The sequence below is a fragment of the Ctenopharyngodon idella genome, chromosome 8, assembly GCF_019924925.1.
Source record: "Ctenopharyngodon idella isolate HZGC_01 chromosome 8, HZGC01, whole genome shotgun sequence".
NCBI lineage: Eukaryota > Metazoa > Chordata > Actinopteri > Cypriniformes > Xenocyprididae > Ctenopharyngodon > Ctenopharyngodon idella.
In genome coordinates this window covers 29,083,886-29,105,060 of record NC_067227.1, presented here as the reverse complement: position 1 = coordinate 29,105,060, position 21,175 = coordinate 29,083,886, and the positions used below count along the sequence as shown (strand labels likewise).

The 21,175-nt window shown below is 35.0% G+C and overlaps 1 protein-coding gene across 3 annotated transcripts in view; it reads left to right on the top strand.

Moving 5' to 3' along the window:
- Nucleotides 1-349: 349 nt before the first annotated feature.
- gripap1 (GRIP1 associated protein 1) overlaps nt 350-21,175 on the top strand; it is a 50,372-nt gene continuing 29,546 nt past the window's right edge. For 2 of the 3 annotated variants that reach the window (XM_051902959.1, XM_051902958.1), the window contains exons 1-21: nt 351-596; nt 1,370-1,436; nt 2,826-2,887; nt 3,436-3,462; nt 3,587-3,694; nt 4,895-5,051; nt 5,160-5,296; nt 6,384-6,432; nt 6,650-6,720; nt 7,161-7,208; nt 7,298-7,329; nt 8,432-8,479; nt 11,013-11,112; nt 11,399-11,476; nt 14,035-14,127; nt 16,801-16,935; nt 17,250-17,345; nt 18,647-18,859; nt 19,034-19,147; nt 19,443-19,520; nt 20,788-20,883. In XM_051902959.1, the coding sequence (XP_051758919.1) occupies nt 555-596; nt 1,370-1,436; nt 2,826-2,887; nt 3,436-3,462; nt 3,587-3,694; nt 4,895-5,051; nt 5,160-5,296; nt 6,384-6,432; nt 6,650-6,720; nt 7,161-7,208; nt 7,298-7,329; nt 8,432-8,479; nt 11,013-11,112; nt 11,399-11,476; nt 14,035-14,127; nt 16,801-16,935; nt 17,250-17,345; nt 18,647-18,859; nt 19,034-19,147; nt 19,443-19,520; nt 20,788-20,883 (1,851 nt within the window). In that variant the 5' untranslated portion in view covers nt 351-554. Of the gene's footprint in view, nt 597-1,369; nt 1,437-2,825; nt 2,888-3,435; nt 3,463-3,586; nt 3,695-4,894; nt 5,052-5,159; nt 5,297-6,383; nt 6,433-6,649; nt 6,721-7,160; nt 7,209-7,297; nt 7,330-8,431; nt 8,480-11,012; nt 11,113-11,398; nt 11,477-14,034; nt 14,128-16,800; nt 16,936-17,249; nt 17,346-18,646; nt 18,860-19,033; nt 19,148-19,442; nt 19,521-20,787; nt 20,884-21,175 lie in introns of all 3 variants that reach the window. The other variant, XM_051902960.1, reaches the window with a different exon arrangement.

The window sequence follows — 21,175 nt, the reverse complement described above, 5'->3', positions numbered from 1 at the left end:
TCTTTTATGTGTTCCTAAAATAGCAGTCATTTGGCAGAAAGGTTTTTGCTTTTCCTCTTCATTTCTGTCCCAACCAAGAAATGTTAACCTGGTTATTTTGTCAACACTGTTGATTGTCTCTTTGACTGTGGTGACAAAAGAGCGTAAAATCATTCCTGTAGTCTCCATTCATTCATCTATGTGAGAGCTTGATCTGTCAATATATCTCTATCTGTCAATAAATAATTTGTGACAAATGAGCATAACTGGGTGTTGTCCGCTCACTAGGTTTTTGAACCACAGCCCATATAACTCGTCTCCTCGTCTCAACAACTACAGCAGTGAATATATATTGTCTGAGTGCGCCATCTTCAGGACAGGTGCAGTCATTACTCATAGTGGCGTTTCTGTCAGCAAGCCAAAGCGTTTAGATGGGCGACAACAGAAAGCTGCAGCTTTAACCTTAAACTTATCAGAATGACAGTTATTTTGGCAATACAAAGCTGTCAGAAAAAACAGTAATAGCAGACAGAGAGAGTTTTTATTCTGTCTAGCAGTGTATTGCTGTAGTGAAGATGGCGCAAGCACTGTCAGAAGAGGAGTTCCACCGTATGCAGGTACAAATCTCTTTATTTGCGCTTGGATTTGACATCTATCTCAACATTTAATCCACATACGAGATCGTTAATGTGTTTAAAAGTGATTTCCGGTGGTAATATGTGTAAACGGGTCTGTTTGAGATTCATTTGAGCGGATTGGGACTCTGTTAGCTGTAGCCGTTAGCGTGCAAGCTAACTGTTATGAGGCCGAAAAATAGTTGTAATGGACAATTAAGATATTTTTCATTAAAGCATGTAATAGTTTGGCTAATAAAACTCCTGTTTGTTGAAGTGACATGGAATGTAGTATTTATATGACGAGTTTGTGATGTATAATAAAGATGCGTTTAGCCTGTTAGCGCGCTAACCTGTAATTAATGATCATTAGCACCGTTAGCTAGTCTAACAACTGTTAATATTGCTTTTCTACACAGCTAAATGTTTTTTTTTTAATTATATATTTAGTTTTTGAGACGTGTTTCGTATGAATTTTAAGGTACTAAATATCATATCGCTGTTGTTTTGTCCTAACATCCCCTTGTTTACAACTCCAGAAGCATCTAATATTCAGCATTATAGCAACCAGACTCTTTAATTAAATGTTTCCATTACGTAAATACACTTTGTTCATAGCATAAAAAGACCCTGAGATTTGTATGATGCTTTTATGATGATGTGTCGTCATCATTTCTGTTTTACAATAATCAATCATATGCATATTAAATACCCTGTTAGCCTCAGTAAACAATCTTTTGCTTTGTTAAACTCTCTTTTAATGCTTGTTTCATCAGGCTCAGCTCTTGGAGCTGAGAACACAGAACTACCATCTATCTGATGAGCTGCGGAAAAATACAGCGGGTGAGTAGAGAATGTAAACTTAAACCTTTACTTATTCAAGACACACACCAGCAGACCTGTTTGCGTCATTAACAAGATAGATTGTAATTTGTTGTTATTAAAAACCAGGTCTTATTGCACCTATTCCACTGAACTTTTGTCACATTTCTGTGAATGATACACTTTTTGACAGCTGAAAGCACAATCAAATTTACAGAATTATTTAATAATTGAACACGGGAAGGGGGTGGATATATAAAGATAGGCATTCTAATCCTGTTAGAGTTGTCTGAGGCCCTGAGGCCGGTTGCACCAGTTGTAAGTCAGAAATCTAGTTTAAGCATAAATGGCACTAAGTTACAATGTATGTATGAGCTACTAAATATTAAACTTTGTGTGAAAATGTGAACTAATATATTAATTAAATATTTAGAAAAGCTTAAAATACATTAGTGAGCTCATGTTTTGCTCAGAGACCTCAATCCTTTAGTCCAGGATTTCCCAAAATGCACAAGTTTCTTGAGTTGGTGAAAAGCTAGTAATTAGTTAAATCATAAAAATGTCAAATTAAAATGAATAAATAATTTAAAAATAAAAATACAAATAAAACACTTGCTAAAAAAGATATTTAAAATAAAGTATTAAAAATTAAAATATGTATGTCATGTGGCCATGTGATTAGAGAATCGTTCAATGGAAATGTGTTGTTAAATTATTTATATATTAGCTTATATTAAGTAAATATTTCAGGTCAAAGGGGATTTACAGACAAAAACGTTTGATAATCCCTGCTTTAGACATATGCAATGATGTAGACATTTTAAGATGAAGTTAAATTTTAAGATATGATCATTGAAATGTTCCGCTATTTGTATTTATTGATTGTCCCTGATTCATTTTATGTGCAGTTCCTGGATACATATGCTCAATGAAAATTATGGAATAAACTTGTGATAGTTATGAAATGCAAAAACATTTGAAAACAACAACTGCAAAATGTATGGAAACTAAAATGTATGGCTTTTCAGCACTACTTCTTATTTACAATTTTGAAAACTGCTTATTGGAGTAAATGTTATATCAACTCAGCAATAATTTACAGAGATCTTATGACCTACAAGCAGAGTCTTGCTTTAATTTGTAAGATCTTATGAATGACTTGTGCAATCCTACCCTGGTCATCAGTGAACCCTTAGCAGTGTTCTCTAAGAAAACACAAATTTCAAGTATTCAGGGCTTTATGTTTACTTATATTGTATAGTCCTGTTAATTATTAACAAAATGCCTTAGCAGTTTCTGCCTGTGCAGCTGTCTCAAAAGTGATAAATGCAAGTATGTGTATCATTGCATAAAATGAGTTTGTCTTGTTTCTAGTTATTTTGTGTGTTAACTTCATATTCTGTGTTACAGAGCTCAACAGTGTCCGTCTGAAGACCTCGAACTTGGAGAAAGACTTTATTAAAGCACAGAAGGTATTGTTTTCCTTGATTTTTCAGCAAGTCATTGCCATGAGATAAAGGTCACTTTATCACACAAGACACTGGTCATCATGCTGCAGGAAGTGTTTAATGTAGTGATCAAAATGTAGCACAGTACATCGTGTCTGTGACTCAGCATTGCCAAAACACTCATAATTCTGAATGAATTAGGACAGTGAGACAGCTATTGGTGGATCTCATGTGAGTGACAGGTTGTCCCGCCCTCACGCCAGTAAACACGTCAGCAGAAAAGAGAAGATATGGTGCTGCAAGAGGGAGAAGTTATTTTAGTTGAAGATTTTGAGCACATAAAAAAAAGATGTGCACATATGGATTATTTATAATAAGTACTGCAAAATTAAAAAAAACAAAGCAAGAATTGTTAATTTTGATTTCATGGTGACTAAGAATATTAATAGTGCAGTCAGTGTTTCTTCATCTTGTGTATGTTGTCATATTGAAAGAAGTTGTCCATTCGCTAATGAAGTCTGTTTTAGTTAACAATTTATTTTAGATAATGTTTTCTTCATTTTCACCCTTAGGCTTTGAACAAGAGCAAGAAAGCACAGGTGAGAGTATCAGTTTTTGATTTTTGTCAATAATGGCTATGAATACAAATGCAGTGATATGATATCCAGAGTAGTATGTGAAAATTCTCTGTCTGGTAGCTGTGTTGTATCCTCTCTTTTTCAGGAGGTAGACGCCTTACTCAATGAGAATGAGATGCTTCAGGGCAAGTTGCACAGTCAGGAAGAAGACTTCAGACTGCAGAACAGCACCCTTATGCAAGAGCTATCCAAGGTGCTGAGCACACACACACAATGTGAAACCCCCGTCATGACCATGTGAACCCAGACAACTTATGCACAAGTATACCAGAAACAGATTACTCACACTCAGAGGAATTAGTAATGAAATACAGTAATGTATCCACCTTATTGGAAGTAAGCTATTTTCTGTGAATGTGCGAGACTTCTAGTTCATTAGCCGCCATAAGTAAATAACTAGAAGAATGACAGAGTGCAGTAAACGGTAAAAATATTTGTGCTATAAACCAGTGTGTTTATAATTAAGACAATACATTAAAATAATTTGGTAAGAAATACCTGTTAGCAATATCAAGCAGCATAACAAGCTGTTTTGTACAGCTAAAAATAACTGAAAGCGTATCCGGAAGACTTGCACATTCAATTTACAAATAGCCACACCTGCTCTTACGTTGAAAATAAGGTGGATAATCGCCTAACAGTAGTCACATGGCTAATAGGACAATTTAGACAACTTTACAGCTCAACTAGCTCACTTTTTTTTTTTTTTTTTTGTGAAAGACTCAATATACACTACCTTTTAAAAGTTTGGGGTCAGTAAAATTTTCAAAGAAGTAGTTTCTTATGCCAAGACTGCATTTATTTGACCAAAAGTATAGTAATATTATGAAATATTATTATTGTTTGTTTTTATGTTTTCTATTTTCATATATTTTAAAATGTAATTTATTCCTGTGATGACAGCTGAATTTTTCTGCATCATTACTTCAGTCTTCAGTGTCACATGATCCTTCAGAAATCATTCTAATATGATGATTTGCTGCTCAAGAAACATTCTTTTTATTATCAATGTTGAAAACGTTGTGCTGCTTAATATGTTTGTGAAAACTGATACATTTTTTTTAGGATTCTTTGATGTATAGAAAGCTTAAAAGAACAGTTTTTATTTTAAAAATAAACATTTTCACTTTAATGTAATTTCACTGGCAGCTTAATGCATCCTTGCTAAATATAAGTAGTAATTTCTTTCAAATTAAAAAAAAAAAATCTTACTGATCCTAAACATTTAAATGGTAGTGTAAGTGCTTTAACAAAAGTTGCATGTCACAGATGATGTCACGTGTATTGAACACAAAGAGAGTCTCTACCTTTATGCCCATTATGTGATGTCACACCAGAATCATAAGAGTTTTTAATTTTCTGTTTTCTGATCATTTGCCGTGTGTTTGTGTAGTTATGTTCCCAGATCGAGCAGTTAGAGTCAGAGAATCGAGGATTAAGGGAGGGTCAAGGTCTGGAAAGACCCGCCTCCAGCCCCGCCTCTGGTCCAGTGGATGCTGAGCTCCTGCGCCTACAGGCTGAAAACTCTGCCCTGCAGAAGAAATTGACAGGTGAGAGAGGCTCATACATACAGTCATCATATATTTTTCCTCACAAACATTTTAGGATAAGAGTTATGAATCTGGATTTATTATAGTGTTATGTGTGTGTCTATGCAGCTCTTCAAGAGCGTGCAGATGTTACTGATGGAAAAGCAGCTCTCATTGATGGAATGACGGGCACTAACGGTGTCCAATCAGATGCCAGCAGTCACAGTGATGACCCTTCTGCCTCGGGAAATGATCAGATTGATCAGGTAACAGATAATGTGTTTCAATCTCATCCGGGTTTGAAAGTCAGTGGAAAAATTAAATGTCCACAGCTTCTTCTGAGATAATAATTACACAATATCAATGTCACAGTGCAGCAAAACCAGAACTCTCAGATGACTCTCAATGAAGCTGCTAGCGAGTGTGATTGTCATGTGACTCGTGTTTGTGATAGTTTTCAAATTTTGAACTGTTAGCTAATCTTAAGAAACTTTCTAAAAAAACAAGTTTAAGTAAACAGGTTGCGGTCAGAGTATCCTAACAGTATCAGAGCGAATCAATTATTCAGCTATGCAGTGCTGCATTCTTCGTCTGGAGGAGTTTATGGAGTCACTGAGGTCATATTTAATGCAGGGGCTACATATGCTGGGTGAACTGTGGCCAGACACAGCAGAGACACCACCATCAGCTTTTTCTGTGAAATCAGCCCAGTAAAGTTGTAAGGACAGTAAACTGGTGTCTAGTGTTTGACTCCCACACCCCATTCATTAGCATTACCAAATTTGATAAAATGAGGGCTACTGCTAATCGGTTATTCTTTATATAGTTTTTTAACTTTTTTGGAAACATTCCCAACTGATTTTAACTTAATGTGGTGCAATTTCAGAGTGATACAGAATATCCAGCAGGAAATAATGTAGAATGGGACTTGATTTTATCCTTCATTTGATTGGATGACGAAAAGTAGGTTAGGATGTTATTGGTTAATATTTTTTCCCAGCCTGCATGTCCATGCTTTAAATCAGCAGAAAAGTTGTTTAAGGGTCCGTTCACACAAAACACATTTTTGCATTAAAAAATGCAAAATACATTTCTTTAATTATAACTTGCATCATTCACAATAAGTCCGGGAACATTTATTAAATAAGTAAATAGGGTTTATTTTGATTTACATCATACTTTAGGTTTGGTTTTCATATGAAGAGTGATTTCCTTTCAACATCCAGTGATTTCTGCATTTACTGGGGTTTTATATATCTTGCCACTTTGTAGAACCTGCTGTTAAAATTCTTTGTGAACAACAGTTCATTTTCACAGCATTTTTTTTTTTTTGTCTTCTTCTTTGTTCTTTAGGCCGAAGTGCAAAGCGTCAAACTGGAACAGCGAGATAATGAACTGAGCGGTGAGTACATATTTCTGACAACTTCCTTTTAAAGTTGTGACCTTATCAAACTCACTGAAGAGTTAAGTGAGTAGAACTAGGAAAGATGGTGTTCTGGATCTTCAAATAGCAGCACAATGGTATGACACTGACTGAGCATCAGTTGAACACTACTCAAACTCAAGATATTTTAGGGGTCGTGTGCATTGACGCATTGTCTGTTAACGCTGGGTTTCAGAGGTGGCATTAAAGCTTCAAACGGAAATGGAGGAGAAATGCTTACTGAGGGAACAACTCCAGACACTAGAGGTAAAAACATCAGTTTTATCCTCTAAATACCCTGGACAGCATGAAACAGACAAAAGGACAAAATGCTAGGATTCGTTTTGCTGATGAGTGTATATTTTTACCCTCGCCGTGGGTGCTAATTTTGGATGCATTTATTCTCACCTTGCACCAGAGAATACTTCCATATCTATGATGAAACATGCATTTTGGAGGTTTAAGAGGCAAATAATAGAACATTTTAGAAGGTCAGATATTAAAAACAACCTTTTTTCAGGTTTATCATTAATTTTTGTATTCTCAATTGAAACATTAAATATTGTATTTACAGTTCATTATCTGATTTTTATTATTTACTTTTTCAAAGATCAGATTATTGATTCTTTTTCTCTTTTTGTTTATCTATATTTTAGCCCCCATACAAAAGACTTTTCTTGTTGTAATGTATTTCTTTTCATTTTCAGATGTCCAAGCAGACAGAAATCACAAAACTACAAGAAGAAAATGCTAAAGTTAGTGTCACATGTCTGTTTCAGATAGCATGTGTGCTCAATGATAAAATGCCAAGTGATGATGTATTGTTTTTTTATTTATTTATTAGTTGTCTGATAAGTTGAAGAAAAAACAAGAAAGGTGAGTGCAATTTACTTTTATGCTTTATTTTTTCTTAGTATATGTTCAGCGCTTTAATATTAAATGGATAGTTCACCCAAAAATGAAACAGGATATATATATTTATTTTTTAATTTCTCCTTTTGCGGTCTAAAGAAAAAGAAAAAAAGGTCATGTGGCATAAGAATAACACCAGGGTGGGTGAGTTAGTAATGTCTGAATTTTCACTTTTGAGTGAACTATCCCTTTAAATGCATTTAACTTTCTCCTAACATAATACAAAACTGGACATGAAACATTCCTTAATGAATATATTCAGAGACAGTCTTTCCTTTTTGCAGTTCTCAAAATGTATTTTTAAGATTATTTTGCTCACTTTGCATTTCTTAAAGGTGTACTCAGTCATTTCTTTTTTTATGTTGTGTATGTTATGCTGGCCAACATGATCTAGTGGCATGGACATAGCAAAAGCAAAACCATGGTAGAAATGTGCAGTTCTCAGTCAGCCATTCTTATGTGAATGTGCATCATCTTACATATAGTTATATTAATTTCTTTTTGGTAAGTTTTTTTTTTTTTTTTTTAATGAGGGAGAAATGACTGAGTGCACCTTTAAACCTGTGTAAGACTGCAACCTGTAGTGATTAATTGAGGAAGACAGTGATGGAGTGATTTCATGCAAAACCTTCTGAAATATAGAAAAATGAAAGTTAAAGACAGTATTAATGTTCCATTTGAACATAGTACCCTCTCAAGCACAAGATAAATGACTCTCAATCCTCCATTTAACCTCCATGATACGCTCTTCCTCTGTACAGTAGCCAATCAAAACTCTCCGTGTGATGACATCACCCCTTAGCATTCCATCCCGGGTGCTGTGGTAACTCAGCTGTGGCCTAGCGACAGTCACTGTTTCAGTGTAATGAGTCTGAACGTGAACTTGTTGTCCTGGCACTTGCTGTAGACTGCTGTATCAGCACAGACTGACTCCGTTCCGCATCCCTCTGGTCAACACAGGGCCTGTTTTCACTGATCAGGAGATGCTGCCTGTTATTTATCACTGCTGTATGGGGTTTTTTTTAGGGCCAATAAAGATTCCAGTCTCTTTATGCTTCTCTTACAGCTTCCAGCGGCTACAAGTTGAGAAGGAAGCACTTTACAATGACAGCAGGTGAGAAAGACAAACCCAGCAGAGCAGTTATTTTGCGATAAAGCTCAACAGGGACTGCCCACTTTTTTAGCAGCTTGAGTTCTGGAAGTGGATTTCCCATTTAATTTCTCAATGAGGAGTTATAAACCTTGAAACATATTTTAACTTTTTTTTATTCTAAACAAAAAAAAACAAGGCAAAATTATGAGCCTCTGTTTGTCTAACTGCTGATTTCACACGGGGCGTCTGAAGCTCGGTGCTGACACTATTGTCACAGTGATAACAGCCAATCACATTACTTCAAGCTTACTTACATGCTATGCTAGCTGTCATTCAGTGATAAACAGAGTACATGGACACAATACAAGCACAATACACACCAGATTCACCAAGTGCCTCTGCCACCTCCTTCCAGGATTGATCCCTATGTTATGACTTATGAAACCCGGTACATATATAAAGACTGATCGTCAAGAACCGGGTGATTACCCACCGCAATAAGTTTTTCCTCCATTTTGATGTTCCTCTATTTTCCGGTGTTGCATGAATGCAATTGGCTAGCGTCTGCACTAGGGTATTTGCATAAGGTGATCTTATTGGCTGACACCTGCGTTGGCTCTTGAAAAGTTGAAAAATGTTCAACTTATGCCGCAAGCAACGCCAGTGACATGATACAGCAGAACCCACCATTCATTTCGGCAACGCATGATGTCACCCATTCGAAGTAAACGAGAATCGTTAACGCCAACATCCCGTATGAATCAGCTGTTATGTGAGAAGGAACTACTCATCCCATAAACCTGATTAGTGGATCTTGATTCAGGATTTTGGGTAGTGTACTACTTCTGAATTTAGGGGCCTTGCACAATACTGTGCACGCTACCACTGAATGTTGCAGATCCATTGATTTCAATGGAAAAATCTAATTTGCTGTAATTCCGCTTGATTTTAAACTGATCCGACTCTTTGTACACACTCAGAACAGATCATACACATTTGCATCTGTTTAGTGCCTTCAGTTTTGAAAATCAATTCTATAGAACCATAATATATTGTTTAAAGTGCCCCTATGGTGCTTTCTCAGATATTACCTTTCATGCAATGTGTAATATAGCTGTTTTGTGAATGTAAAAGGTCTGCAAAGTTTCAAAAATCAAAGTGCACAATAACTGGAGTTAGTCTCCCAAAAAAAAAAAAAAAACTATCAACAAAAAAAATCAATAATTCCAGTCTTACCTTTTACTTGAACCTATGTAGGTTTGTAACAAATTTGCATAATGCCAGTCTATGGTCTTTATTGGCTGCCCACGAACGATGTCTACTTTGATCCGCCCCCAAACACTGTGTAGCTGAGGGTTGGGAGAGTTTGGTTCGTGTTGTCGACATGTCCAGAAGACGCTGTTTTCTGCATTGCCAAAGCAAATCAACTTTGCATGCACTTTCAAAGGATGAGGACTCGGGCTCAAATTGATATGGAAAAACGGGATTGGGCACCCCTGATGTAGACCAATTGTCGGAGACCTACTAAACAAAATTAAGACCCTTTAAAATGGCACGGGCACTTTAAAAAAAATCTCAGAGTTTGCTGGAAATATCTTGAATGGCATTTTTACTTCCAGAACCCAATTATACACATTTGAATTTACTTAAAAAAAAGCAGTGTCAAGTGGTTCCAAGCAACTATATTGCAACTATATTGTTATTTGTACAAATAACAGTTTAGTTGTATGTAAAGCTGACAATTTCTTTGAATAAATACAAATCATTTGAATTTGTCAGTTACATAATATTTTATATGTGCAGTTTACTTAATACGTAAAGTGAACACATTTATTTACCTAATTTACCGTATTAAATTAACTGTTTGCTCTACAAAATGCACTAAAAAAAATAACTCATTGAACAAACTCAATTTAATTGAGAGCAGGAATTCCATCCTATAAACATGCGTATATGAGTGCTCGCAGCCTAAACACAGGCGCCACTCTTCTACATAATGGTAACCACAAAATTAAAAAACATTACAGAAACCCATCTAAATGTCCAACATAACTTAACATTAAACACCCACATAAACATACTGAAAAAGACATAAAAAACTTTAGTCCCTAAATTTACTCCAAATGCAATCCCTTGCAAGGTATGCTGGGAACTACGGATGCACTGCCCAGTTAGTTATGTCAACATTAATTTGTGTTTCACTCAGCAATATTAAGTTGACTGAACAAACACTTAAATAAAGCTGACAATACTCATTTTTAGTAGAAACAACTCAGTTAAATTAAGTTCATGTACTTACATGAGTTTTTAAGTAATGTGAACAAGGATGGTTTGAGTGAAGCTAACAACAGTGAAAGTTCTTTTTTTTTTTTTTTTTTTTTTTTTTTGGTATATACTACATCTGTTCCCATGATTTCATTTATACTCCCCTGTTTTTTTCCTGCTGAATTTGCTGTTGTATTTTGGTATTAATTTCGCAATACCTGAAAATAGACCCTACAACACATTATTCACATCAAACCCCTGATAGCATATGATGCATTTGTTTCCACAGGACTAAAATTGATGAGATCCAACAGAGGAAAGAGGAGGAACTCAAATCCATAAACCTTCGCGTGCAGAAATTGCAGGCAGATTTAATGGCCGCCAACCAGGTGAGATCCGCTCAAGCCTGCCCTGCCAAATTCCTCAATATTAAAGCCCATTTGTTGCATATCTCAGAGGGCGATCGATAGATGGCCTCTAAGGGAGTATGATGATAAACATTTGCAAACCCTTGGGAGTGGGCTAAAGTCTGCAGTCAGTGCTTCAGCTTTAGATTCTGGCACTGAGGCACATCTGCAGAAAATAATGGACCGTAGACACACTGCTGCATTCATCACTGTCATACTAAAAATGCATTGAATCTTCCCGTCTGACAGTTTGTGTGTGTGATTTCAGAACGTCACTGAACTGAAGGAGCAGTTGCAGAGCAAACACAAAGAGCATGAGATGGCCATCCATGCGCTCAAAGATCAGGTAGCTGTGTCCTCTTTTTACGTGACCACCAAACCTGTTTAGTTTTAGATTATTATTATGTTATGTTTTACTTGACTTAGTGTCTTCAGTATGATGAATACATCAAAAGGTTCATTTTTGCACAAGATTGGTTAAAAACGTAAAACAAACATTCATTTCTAAGATGGTCATGTGACAACGATGTTGCATACTAACGTTTAAAATGTTTAGCACTGTATAGTATTCATTGTGCTATACAGTTCATACTGCAGATTGTGCTAGTATTTCATTCCAAACATCGCCAAAGGCACTGAAAGGAAGAAAACAGAAGATTAATAGTTGGTTAAAATGTTCATTTAGCATTTCTTTTAATGTTTATTCCATCACAGATGGTCGTTAGTGCATCTCAAGAGAATTAATCTGCAATTTCCACATCTGCTGGTTGGCTGTTTACTAACAGGTTTATAAAAGAGAGAAAGCAGACAATTAATCTGCATAAATTGAGTGTGATTTTAATGATAATAGGTCCTACAGATTCAATTAAATAAACCGTAAAAGGCTCATGTGGGTGTTGTTATCAGCGTGGAACACAATTACATTTTTATTGTTCCGCTTAAAAAATCAAATAATGAAAATTGGACTTTTTTAAATGGCAGGATGCAGCTTTGTGATTATTTAGCTGTTTTTGTTCTCAGTTCTGTTTTTAAATGCAGTTTAGCTTTGCTTAGAAAGCTCTTTTCAGTCTTAGTTATCCAGTTAATTCAACCAGAAAGAAAAATTCTGTTCTCATTTTCTCGCCATCGTTTCATTCCAAACCTGTATGCCGTTCTTTCTTCTGTGGAACTCAACAGGAGAATGTCCTTTTCTGTTTTTCTCTATCCAGTGAAAGTGAATGAAGACTGATGTTATTGAGCTCCAAAAATGACAAAACGGCATCATAAAAATAGGACTTAGGACTTTTGCACTATATTCTGAGATTTCTGGAGTCATATGATAACTTTTTTGAGAGGAACAGACTGAAATTCAAGTGGTCAGATGGTCATTCGTTAATAATCTTCCCCTCAGGTGTAGCTTTCAAATGTCATTTGCACTTTTGCATATTCACTCATGGCTTTTTATTTTAATTGACTTTAAACCTGGAGTGCACTATATTTAAATATTCATGAATGCCAAAAAATGTTTTGCAACTCTTGGAGGGCAAAAGTTTCAACTAATATGATTTAAAAGACTTGAAATTTTTTAATAGTGTGTTTTTTGGAGCTTCACTTTCATTGTATATTGAAAAGAGAAGTGTAAACCTTCTTCAAAGTGTCTCCTTTTTTTAAGAAAGTTAGTTAATTTTTGAGTAAACTATCCCCAAACTGGAAGACATCTTTAGTGTGACCCACCAGTCTTTCTGCTGATAGCAAACTCTTTGTGCTTAAGGAGAAGTTAGAGAAGTTTATAATTACCCAGAGAGCAGCCTGTTTAATTGAGCATTTATGGACGATGGTGCTCAGGATCAGCTGAGTAATTAAGGATTAGAGGGGCTCAGTGCCGGTGGCTGAGGGGCACACACGTGCTCCGCAGGGGCCCCTGAGGGAAGGGCCCCTCTTATGACGCTGTCGGCCCTACTGCAGGTCCCGCCACCACAAATGTCTTTCACTTCCTTTGTGAGGTCAAAAATCTTAATTAAACAGCTGCCTCTCATGTGCAACAAGCAGATAAGGATGAAGAACCTCCCTGTTCTGTTTTTCCATTCAGAACTGCTTGACTGGGTCTCTTCTGTTTGATGTGGAGTTTCTAATTCGGCCTGTTTTCTTCTCTCTTCTTTTCACTTGTTTTGGGCGTTCTACTTTCTTTATCATCTCTTGCTCTCGTTCACCCTCTTGGGTTTTAATCTTCCTGTGTTCATCTTCTCCAACACTCCCCCTACAATTCCATGCTGTTGTTGGACATGTCTTCATTCATCCTTCACATCCCTTTCTTTCTCTTTACATGTTCCCTTCCTCTTTTTTTTTTTTTTTCATTATTTTCATTATTCTTTTTTTTCCTTTAAAATTAAATCCCTTTTGTTCTTTCTGTTTTTCTTTTTTTCTTTTCTGTTTGTATTCTGTATTTGTTCTTTCATATTCTACGTTTTTGTATTTTTTTTTTTTTAAATGTACTTATTTATTTTATTTTTTTATTATTTTATTTTCTTTCTTCATTATTTCATTCTTTTTTACATTGTTTAAAAAATTGTTTTTGATCAATCTCTTATTTGTTCATTTGTTCTTTTATTCTTTCATGTTATTGCGGGTTTTCGTTTTACATTTTTTTTTAATTCTATTTATTACATTAATATTTTGTATTTTTATTTTTCAAATATTTCACATTTATTTTTTTATTTAATTTATTCTAATGTTCTTTAATTTTTTCCGGTTTATTTTATGCTTTCTTTGTGCTTAATTCTTTTGTTCTTTCATTTGTTTTTCATTCAATCTTTCATTTATTTATTCTTTTGTTCTTTCATCTTTCTGTGTTGCTTTCTCTTTTGTTCTTTCTTTTCTCTCTCTCTGTGTCTCGTGGGGTGGTTTTATGTTTGGGCGGAGCTGCAGGTAGCGTGTCAGAGCGCGGTCAGTCAGGAGCAGGTGGAGGGCATGCTGAGTGAGAACGATGCTCTCAGGACAAATCTAGCAGCCCTAGAACAGGTACCTGACCCTGATACAGCATCACGACCTTCATCAACCCCAGTTCCTGCAACATCTTCACTCAGTGACCATGTCTGGTCTAACACACATGCTCTTTGTGCCATTAACTGTTAAAATACACATGTACTAATGCCACTTTCATCAGCTTTTTTATGCTATTGTCTATGAACAAATCACTTTCAGCTCACACCAATTTGTTTGATGCCATATTTTCATTTAATTTCTTCTCTTAAAAGTGTCAATATTTAAATGACAGTTCATGAAGGTTCATATAGATGCATTTTTCTGCTTTAAAATCTTTTTCTGTTGTTGTAATTTTCTAGTCACAAATTCGGACAGTGTGACTAGTGTCTTATGGAAGTATGGCGTTGTGATAATTTAAAAGTTAAATGCTGTCATATATATATAAATGCCGTTATTACCAGTGCTGAGTAGATTACTTACAAATTGTAGTCCATTACCGAATACAAATTACGTGATTAAAACTGTAGTTAGAAATAGGGACTTCCCTGAAGCCGAATACTTTATTTGGGAAAAACACAAATATTGGCTTCAAAACGAATAATGAATTCAACTGAATAATAGGAAAAATACTCGTTCACTCCTCGTGTTTGCTAGATAACAGGTAATCCAGAAGATAGCATAGCATGATATTATACATAAACCTCTAAAATCCCTATGCAATAATGAGTGTGTGTGAGATGAATGTAAACTTTATGAATGAAATGAGCAGAGTGCGATTGCGAATAGTCACATTGTCGTCACTGTGTGTGTCTCAGAAAAATCAGAGCTTTGACAAGTAATATCAACTAAAGTACTACATTATACATATTTTCTACTATTTGATATGTCTATTTAAAATGTTTTAAACCTTGTACTATATGATACATGAATAAGTGTAAACTTTATTAATTAAATAATGTTTCTCTGTCTCACGCTGTCACTGAGACGGACCGGCATGCATTCTTTATAATTGGTTCAGATTTGCATATGCATAGTATAAGTTGTTTTAGCAATTTTCAAGCGCTGAATATTTTTTTCAAACTTCCATGTTCTCTAATCAGCTATTTTATAAAGAGTCCTCTTATTTGAGGTTGTGGATGATTGTCCTGACATAACTCTACACAAAGTTTCTCTGTAAATTAAAAAAAAAAAAAAAAAAATCATCTCTTATTTAACATTTAGTATTGTTGTTTTAATTAGAAGATATTTAAAAAATGTTATAATTATAATAAAAAAGAATTTTAGTTTATGAGCCATACAAGGCATATTTGTTAGATGTAATTCTATTCCCTTCATAGTTTTCATTACGTTACATTATGGGCTTCTCATGTAATTCACAAACTTCCAGATAAAGCCCTGCTTGCTTCCGGATTAATCCGGAATACAGATATTGGCTCCGCTGCACATCCCTAGTTTAGTACCTTAATTTCTTACATTACACATTTTAGGTAATATAATCAGACTACTTTTTGATTACTTTGGACCTTACTCTTAGCCTTAAGTCATTTATCACAGTTTTTAATAGAATAGTATTTTACTATATTGATATAAAAATACAAAGAGGAAAAAAAAAGATTGTTGAAAATTTGTCATCAACAAAATGAAGTGCATTAAACATTACATTACATCAGGGTTTCCCAAACAGGTTTTTGAAAGAACTGCAGGGGGTTCGTAAGTTTATGGAAAGGTAGTAATTAAACCATAAAAATGTAAAACTTTAAAATAAAATCAATCAAAATAAAACACAAAAAATTCAAATATTTTGTTTATGCTGTGTGGCCTCTGACTTGTGTAATTCCACAAAACTGGAAGACTTTCTGAACATACATAAGCAATAGGCTGTTTTAGAAAGGATGATTTAAAAAGATAAAAAGAAGAATTAGTGAGACTCAATAAATTATGAATAATTTACTGCCATTTTGTGGATATTAAGTAATCATTTAATCAATAAAAATGTTACTGTAGTCTGAGTATTTTAAAACAGAATATAATCTAATTACAAGTATATAATTTTTGGAATCTGATTACATAATCCAGATTACATGTGATCAGTTACTACCCAGCACTGGTTATTACCGTTTAGTTAAATTCATTATGCTTATTTATCTTATCTGAAGTGATTTACAATGTATTTAAGGTATATTTGCATTTCTAATTCCACTTCCTGGGAATCAAACCCATTACCCATTGTGAGCAATAGCTAAAGATTAATATTTAAATAAATATGAATAATTTAATTTGTACTCCAAGGCCGCAAAAGGTTCATTTAGCAGGACTTTCACTGCACTTTAACCCTGGTTGAGGTTTTGAAAACTTTTCCATGTTTAATATATTTATTTCTATGTATGTAGTACTTGTGCTAGCTTAGATATTTTAATATATATATATATATATATATATATATATATATATATATATATATATACTGCATCATGCATGAAGGTCTATATTTAGCTTGAAAGCACTCATGGGTACATTTATATTGATATTGGATTCTGCATTGTGCTGAACTGCATTTCTCAGCTGATCTCTGGTGTTAAGCTCTTTCTGCTCCTTCACAATTCTTCTATTGGCATTTTCACGCTTATACACTGAATTCAGACTGACGAAGACTTAATTCAGTTGTTGTAGGTTCTTTGAGTATCTGAAACTCAGTGTTTTTTTTCGCAGATCCAAACAGTAAAGACTCAGGAACTGAATTTGTTGAGAGAGCAAAATCTGGCTCTCAACGCAGAGCTTCAGCAGAGGCGTACAGATCAGGAGAGCTTCCTGGCGCAGAGAGATGATCTCAACTCACAGCTACAGGTATTTTGGTACCCGTTCACTTTTTAAACAACATTGAAAGACATTTGCAACAATTAAAAATTGTATGTCTGAGTAAAATGTTATTGGATTGGATAGAAATCAAATTAGGCTATAATATTATTAGTTAATATTATTTTTCCCTGCCTACAGCAGAAAAGTCCAATCCTTTTGGAGATTGAGAAAGTCCATTTTGATGAAAAACTTCAACAATTGAACAATACTTCAACAATTACGTTTTAATATAGTTAAGTGTAAAATATCTATTTGTATTCAGATTATACATACAAATTATTTGACTTCTTCTTGATGATCAGGAGTCAAACCGAGCAAATAGTCGACTGCTGGAGCAGCTCACTGAACTTGGTCTGGAGAAGGACAAGCTACAGCAGGAGTTAGAGGAAGCCAGAAAGGTGATGATACACAAACCCTCTTTTCTACTTTCTGATCCTTTCTCAATTCAGTCAATTCCCACTGCAGCAGGTGAAAGCAGTTTAACGTTTGGTGCGCTCACTATCTCTGTCATCATTTAAGCTTCTTTAGTGAGTCAGTTCACTCTGCTCGTTCTTCCATCAGTTAATACTCTGATCTTTTGACCATCATAATGACTTTATTAATGTAAAAACCGCAATCGGATTTAGACACAAAAGGGCTCTGGAAGATTCCCCTCTTTTTGTGCACTTTTTTTTTTTTTTTTTTTCCCTCTAAAATAAATAATGTTAGTCAAGGTTTCTTGCACCAGATCCAAACAGTGAAGAGTCAGGAACTGAATTTGTTGAGAGAGTTTTACAGTTTGTTTTTATGGTTTTAAATGGTCTTTCTGACCATTTGATTTAAATCCTGAAACAACACCTTTTTTTCATTTTCATTTAAAATCAGCATCACTTAAATTCAGTACAAAAATACTATCATGATGTATAAATATTTTAAAAGTGTTTATTATTTTTTCACATAACAGTAATGTCAATTTGGGGAAATTTTGCTTAATTATCATGAAAATATCACTATAAAAAATCTTAATGGTCCTAAACTAAGATGAAAAAGGTTTAGAAAAGACAACAGGCTTAAAGTGGACATATTATGTCCTTTTTCAAAGTCTTGATTTTTTTTTTTTTTTTTTTTTTTTTTTAGGTTTTCATGCTTGAATGTTCAAAAAGCACATTCACATATTTTTTCACATATTTGACCTTGTTGCAGCACCTCTTTTCTCAGTCTGTCAGTAACGCTCTGTTTAGTTCCGGTCTCTATGAATCCCCTCCTTCCAAAAAACGCAATGTGCTCTGATTGGTCGACAGGACAAGTGTTGTGATTGGTCACGCCCCTTACCATAACTACGAGTTTCAAAACACTACTAACACAACTCAACTAGGCCACGCCCCTTTTTTTCTTGCTTATGTCTTGGGCGGGAACTTTGCAGATCGTTTTCATGCTCAAACAGCAACATTACACACTAAAGAAAGTTGAAAAAGTAAAAAAGCATAATAGGACCTCTTTAAAGACAAGCTTGTCTATAGCATTCTTTATATAAATTAGTAAACAGAGATTTCTGTCTGAATACACATTATCTAAATACCAGTTGTTGAAGAAGATAATGCCTTATGTTTTATGAAAAGTCTTATGTTTGAAGAAAAATATGAGATTGAATCTTGATAATGACTGGACCTTTGAAACTGCCACATTTTATTTAAAACTAAATACCTCACTCTTCTGTCAGACTGCAGATAAGCGTAAGGCCATGCTGGATGAACTGGCCATTGAGATGGCACAGGAGAAATCTCGGCACAAAGAGGAACTCAGCAACGTGCGTTTGCAGCATGAGAAGGAGGTGCTGAGCATCAGGGCACGCTACGAGAAGGAGCTCCGCGGCCTCCACGAGGAGAAGAACCGCACGGAAGAGGAGATCCGCTCACAGCTACGAGATGAGAAAGTAAGGAACCTTTCTGGGCCAGTAACTGAAAGTGTGTAGGTTAAGACATGTACTTTCAATAAAGCACTTAACCTCAGGTTGCTTCAGGTGGATTGTGTCTGTACAAAGTGTACTTTGGGCAAAAACGATCTGCTAAATTTCCTTTCACAATTGTATTTCTGTTTTTTTTTTCAGGCTCGTACCAAAGAGCTGGAGGGTCTTCAGCCGTATGTAGAGGAGCTGAAAGCTCAGGTTCAGTCCATGGAGGGGACGAAGGGCTGGTTTGAACGCAGACTCAAGGAGGCCGAGGTACTGTGGGTTTACAGCCATTTCTCACTGCAGAGCAATACCAGAGATGGAAACTGTCTTTTGTTGTTTACGTCTGGGTACATCAGTATCATTCTGACCACATGATGTCAGTGTTGTTTTTGTCGTTACCGTGTTACAGACTTTAAAATGCCAAATGGTGAAAAGAAGAGCATTTTTAGTGGATTTATTTTTATATTTAAAAAAAAAAAAGTTGCATAAATCTTAAAACTGTCACTCTTGGATGTGTGGTTGATTTATATTTGACGCTGGTGTCATTTGTGTGTGTTGTGAGCAGGAGACCATGGAAAAAAACAAACTGGACCATGCAGAAGAGATCCAGCGGGTACAGAAAGATCACAGAGTCCAGCTGGAGGTAAACATTTTAAAAACACATTTGGTGTTCAACAACACTTAATGGAATACAGATTAAGTAATAATCGGTAAAGCTATATTTAGCACATTTTGTCTTTATGACACATTTGTTGTCTTCATACATATTCAAGTCTCAAGCACTCACATCAGAAGGCTTTATTCTGTCATGTCTCATTGAGTTGATGGATGCTTGCTTGATGTAGAATTTTACTTAATGAGCTTAAAAGACTATCAAATGCATGAAATGCATTTATCATCTGTAGGTGCTTAAAAGTTAAGCATTTCAGAATGAGGTCATGAAAACTCAAGTTCAAATCCCATCTAATTACTTTTGTTTTCAGTAAAGTAGCAGGAGTCCATTTAAATTACATTTAATTTATTGTTCTACTGACCTCAACCACCAATAAAAGTCCCTATGGCCAGTCCATCTCTGGCGTGACTTGATTTTATCCATCTTGATTCGATTGGATCGTATAAAGTTTGATATGATCTTAACATTTAATATCATTTCTACCATGCCTGCACATCATTGTTTATGTCAGCACAAAAGAAAAGTTTTTTCTGAAGCAGAGGAAGTTGTTTTGATGAAAGATTTTGAGAACAAAATTTATATTCTTTAGAACTTTCCTTTCTGCTGACATAACCAAGGCTGAAAATCATTTTGTTCAAGCTGAACTTTTTTTTTTTTTTTAAGAAATATATATTTTTATTCAGTAGTTTTCCAACAACATAAAGGGGTCACCTTTGCAATTTTAAAGGAACATCTGAATATATGATTAGGAACCAAAGTACATGGTTCCAAATCACATGAAACGACACCTCTACCTCTTCAATGTCCATCTGACTTTGAAAATATATATTTTTTTTAATGAAGTCAGACCTAAATCAGTTTTTTTAAATTTTTAAATTAAATTAAATTAAATTAAATGTTATTATTATTATTATTATTATTATTATTAAAAAAATAAAAATATAGTAAGTAATACACACACAGGTTTTTAAGCACCTTTTATTGTGTTTCAACTATTTTGCCATAAAAGTTTAGCTTGCATGGAAGCTGGCATGGAGAACAAATAAGCATAACCAAAGTCATGTGGGCATGGAAAAATTATATTAACCAATAAAATCATATCCTATTTTTAAGTGACAAATCACACACAATAAGACCAGAATATGTATTAAACAAGTAAAGAAGGTTTATTCTCTCCAGAACTTTTATCCATTGTGCATTTTAAATAATTGAAATAACATTTTCCTGCCCTTTTTAGGCTAAAGCTGCAGAGGTGGAGGCAGTCAAACAGCAAGTGACGGAGATGGGGAAAGAGAGAGAAGATCTCAACGACACAATCGGAAAACTCAAACAGGTGTGTGAACAGAATGCATTCTTTTTTTTCTGGCAGTCTCCTAGTGGCTCTGCTGGAGCGTTAGTTCTTCAACGTGATGAGAACCATGTGTTTTTAAGATGCTAAATAAGGCTGGACTCAGATGGAGGATATTATGGGGGTGTGATTGCTGGAGCTCAGCAGTAATTTCAAATGTGACTCGAGAACGATGCGTGACTCAACAGTAGGATGAGATTGTTCTTTGTATGAGCATCTGGTGCCAGCAGATCCTCTGGGATGTTTAGTTTTCAGAGCTGTAAAATTGGTGTTTCCT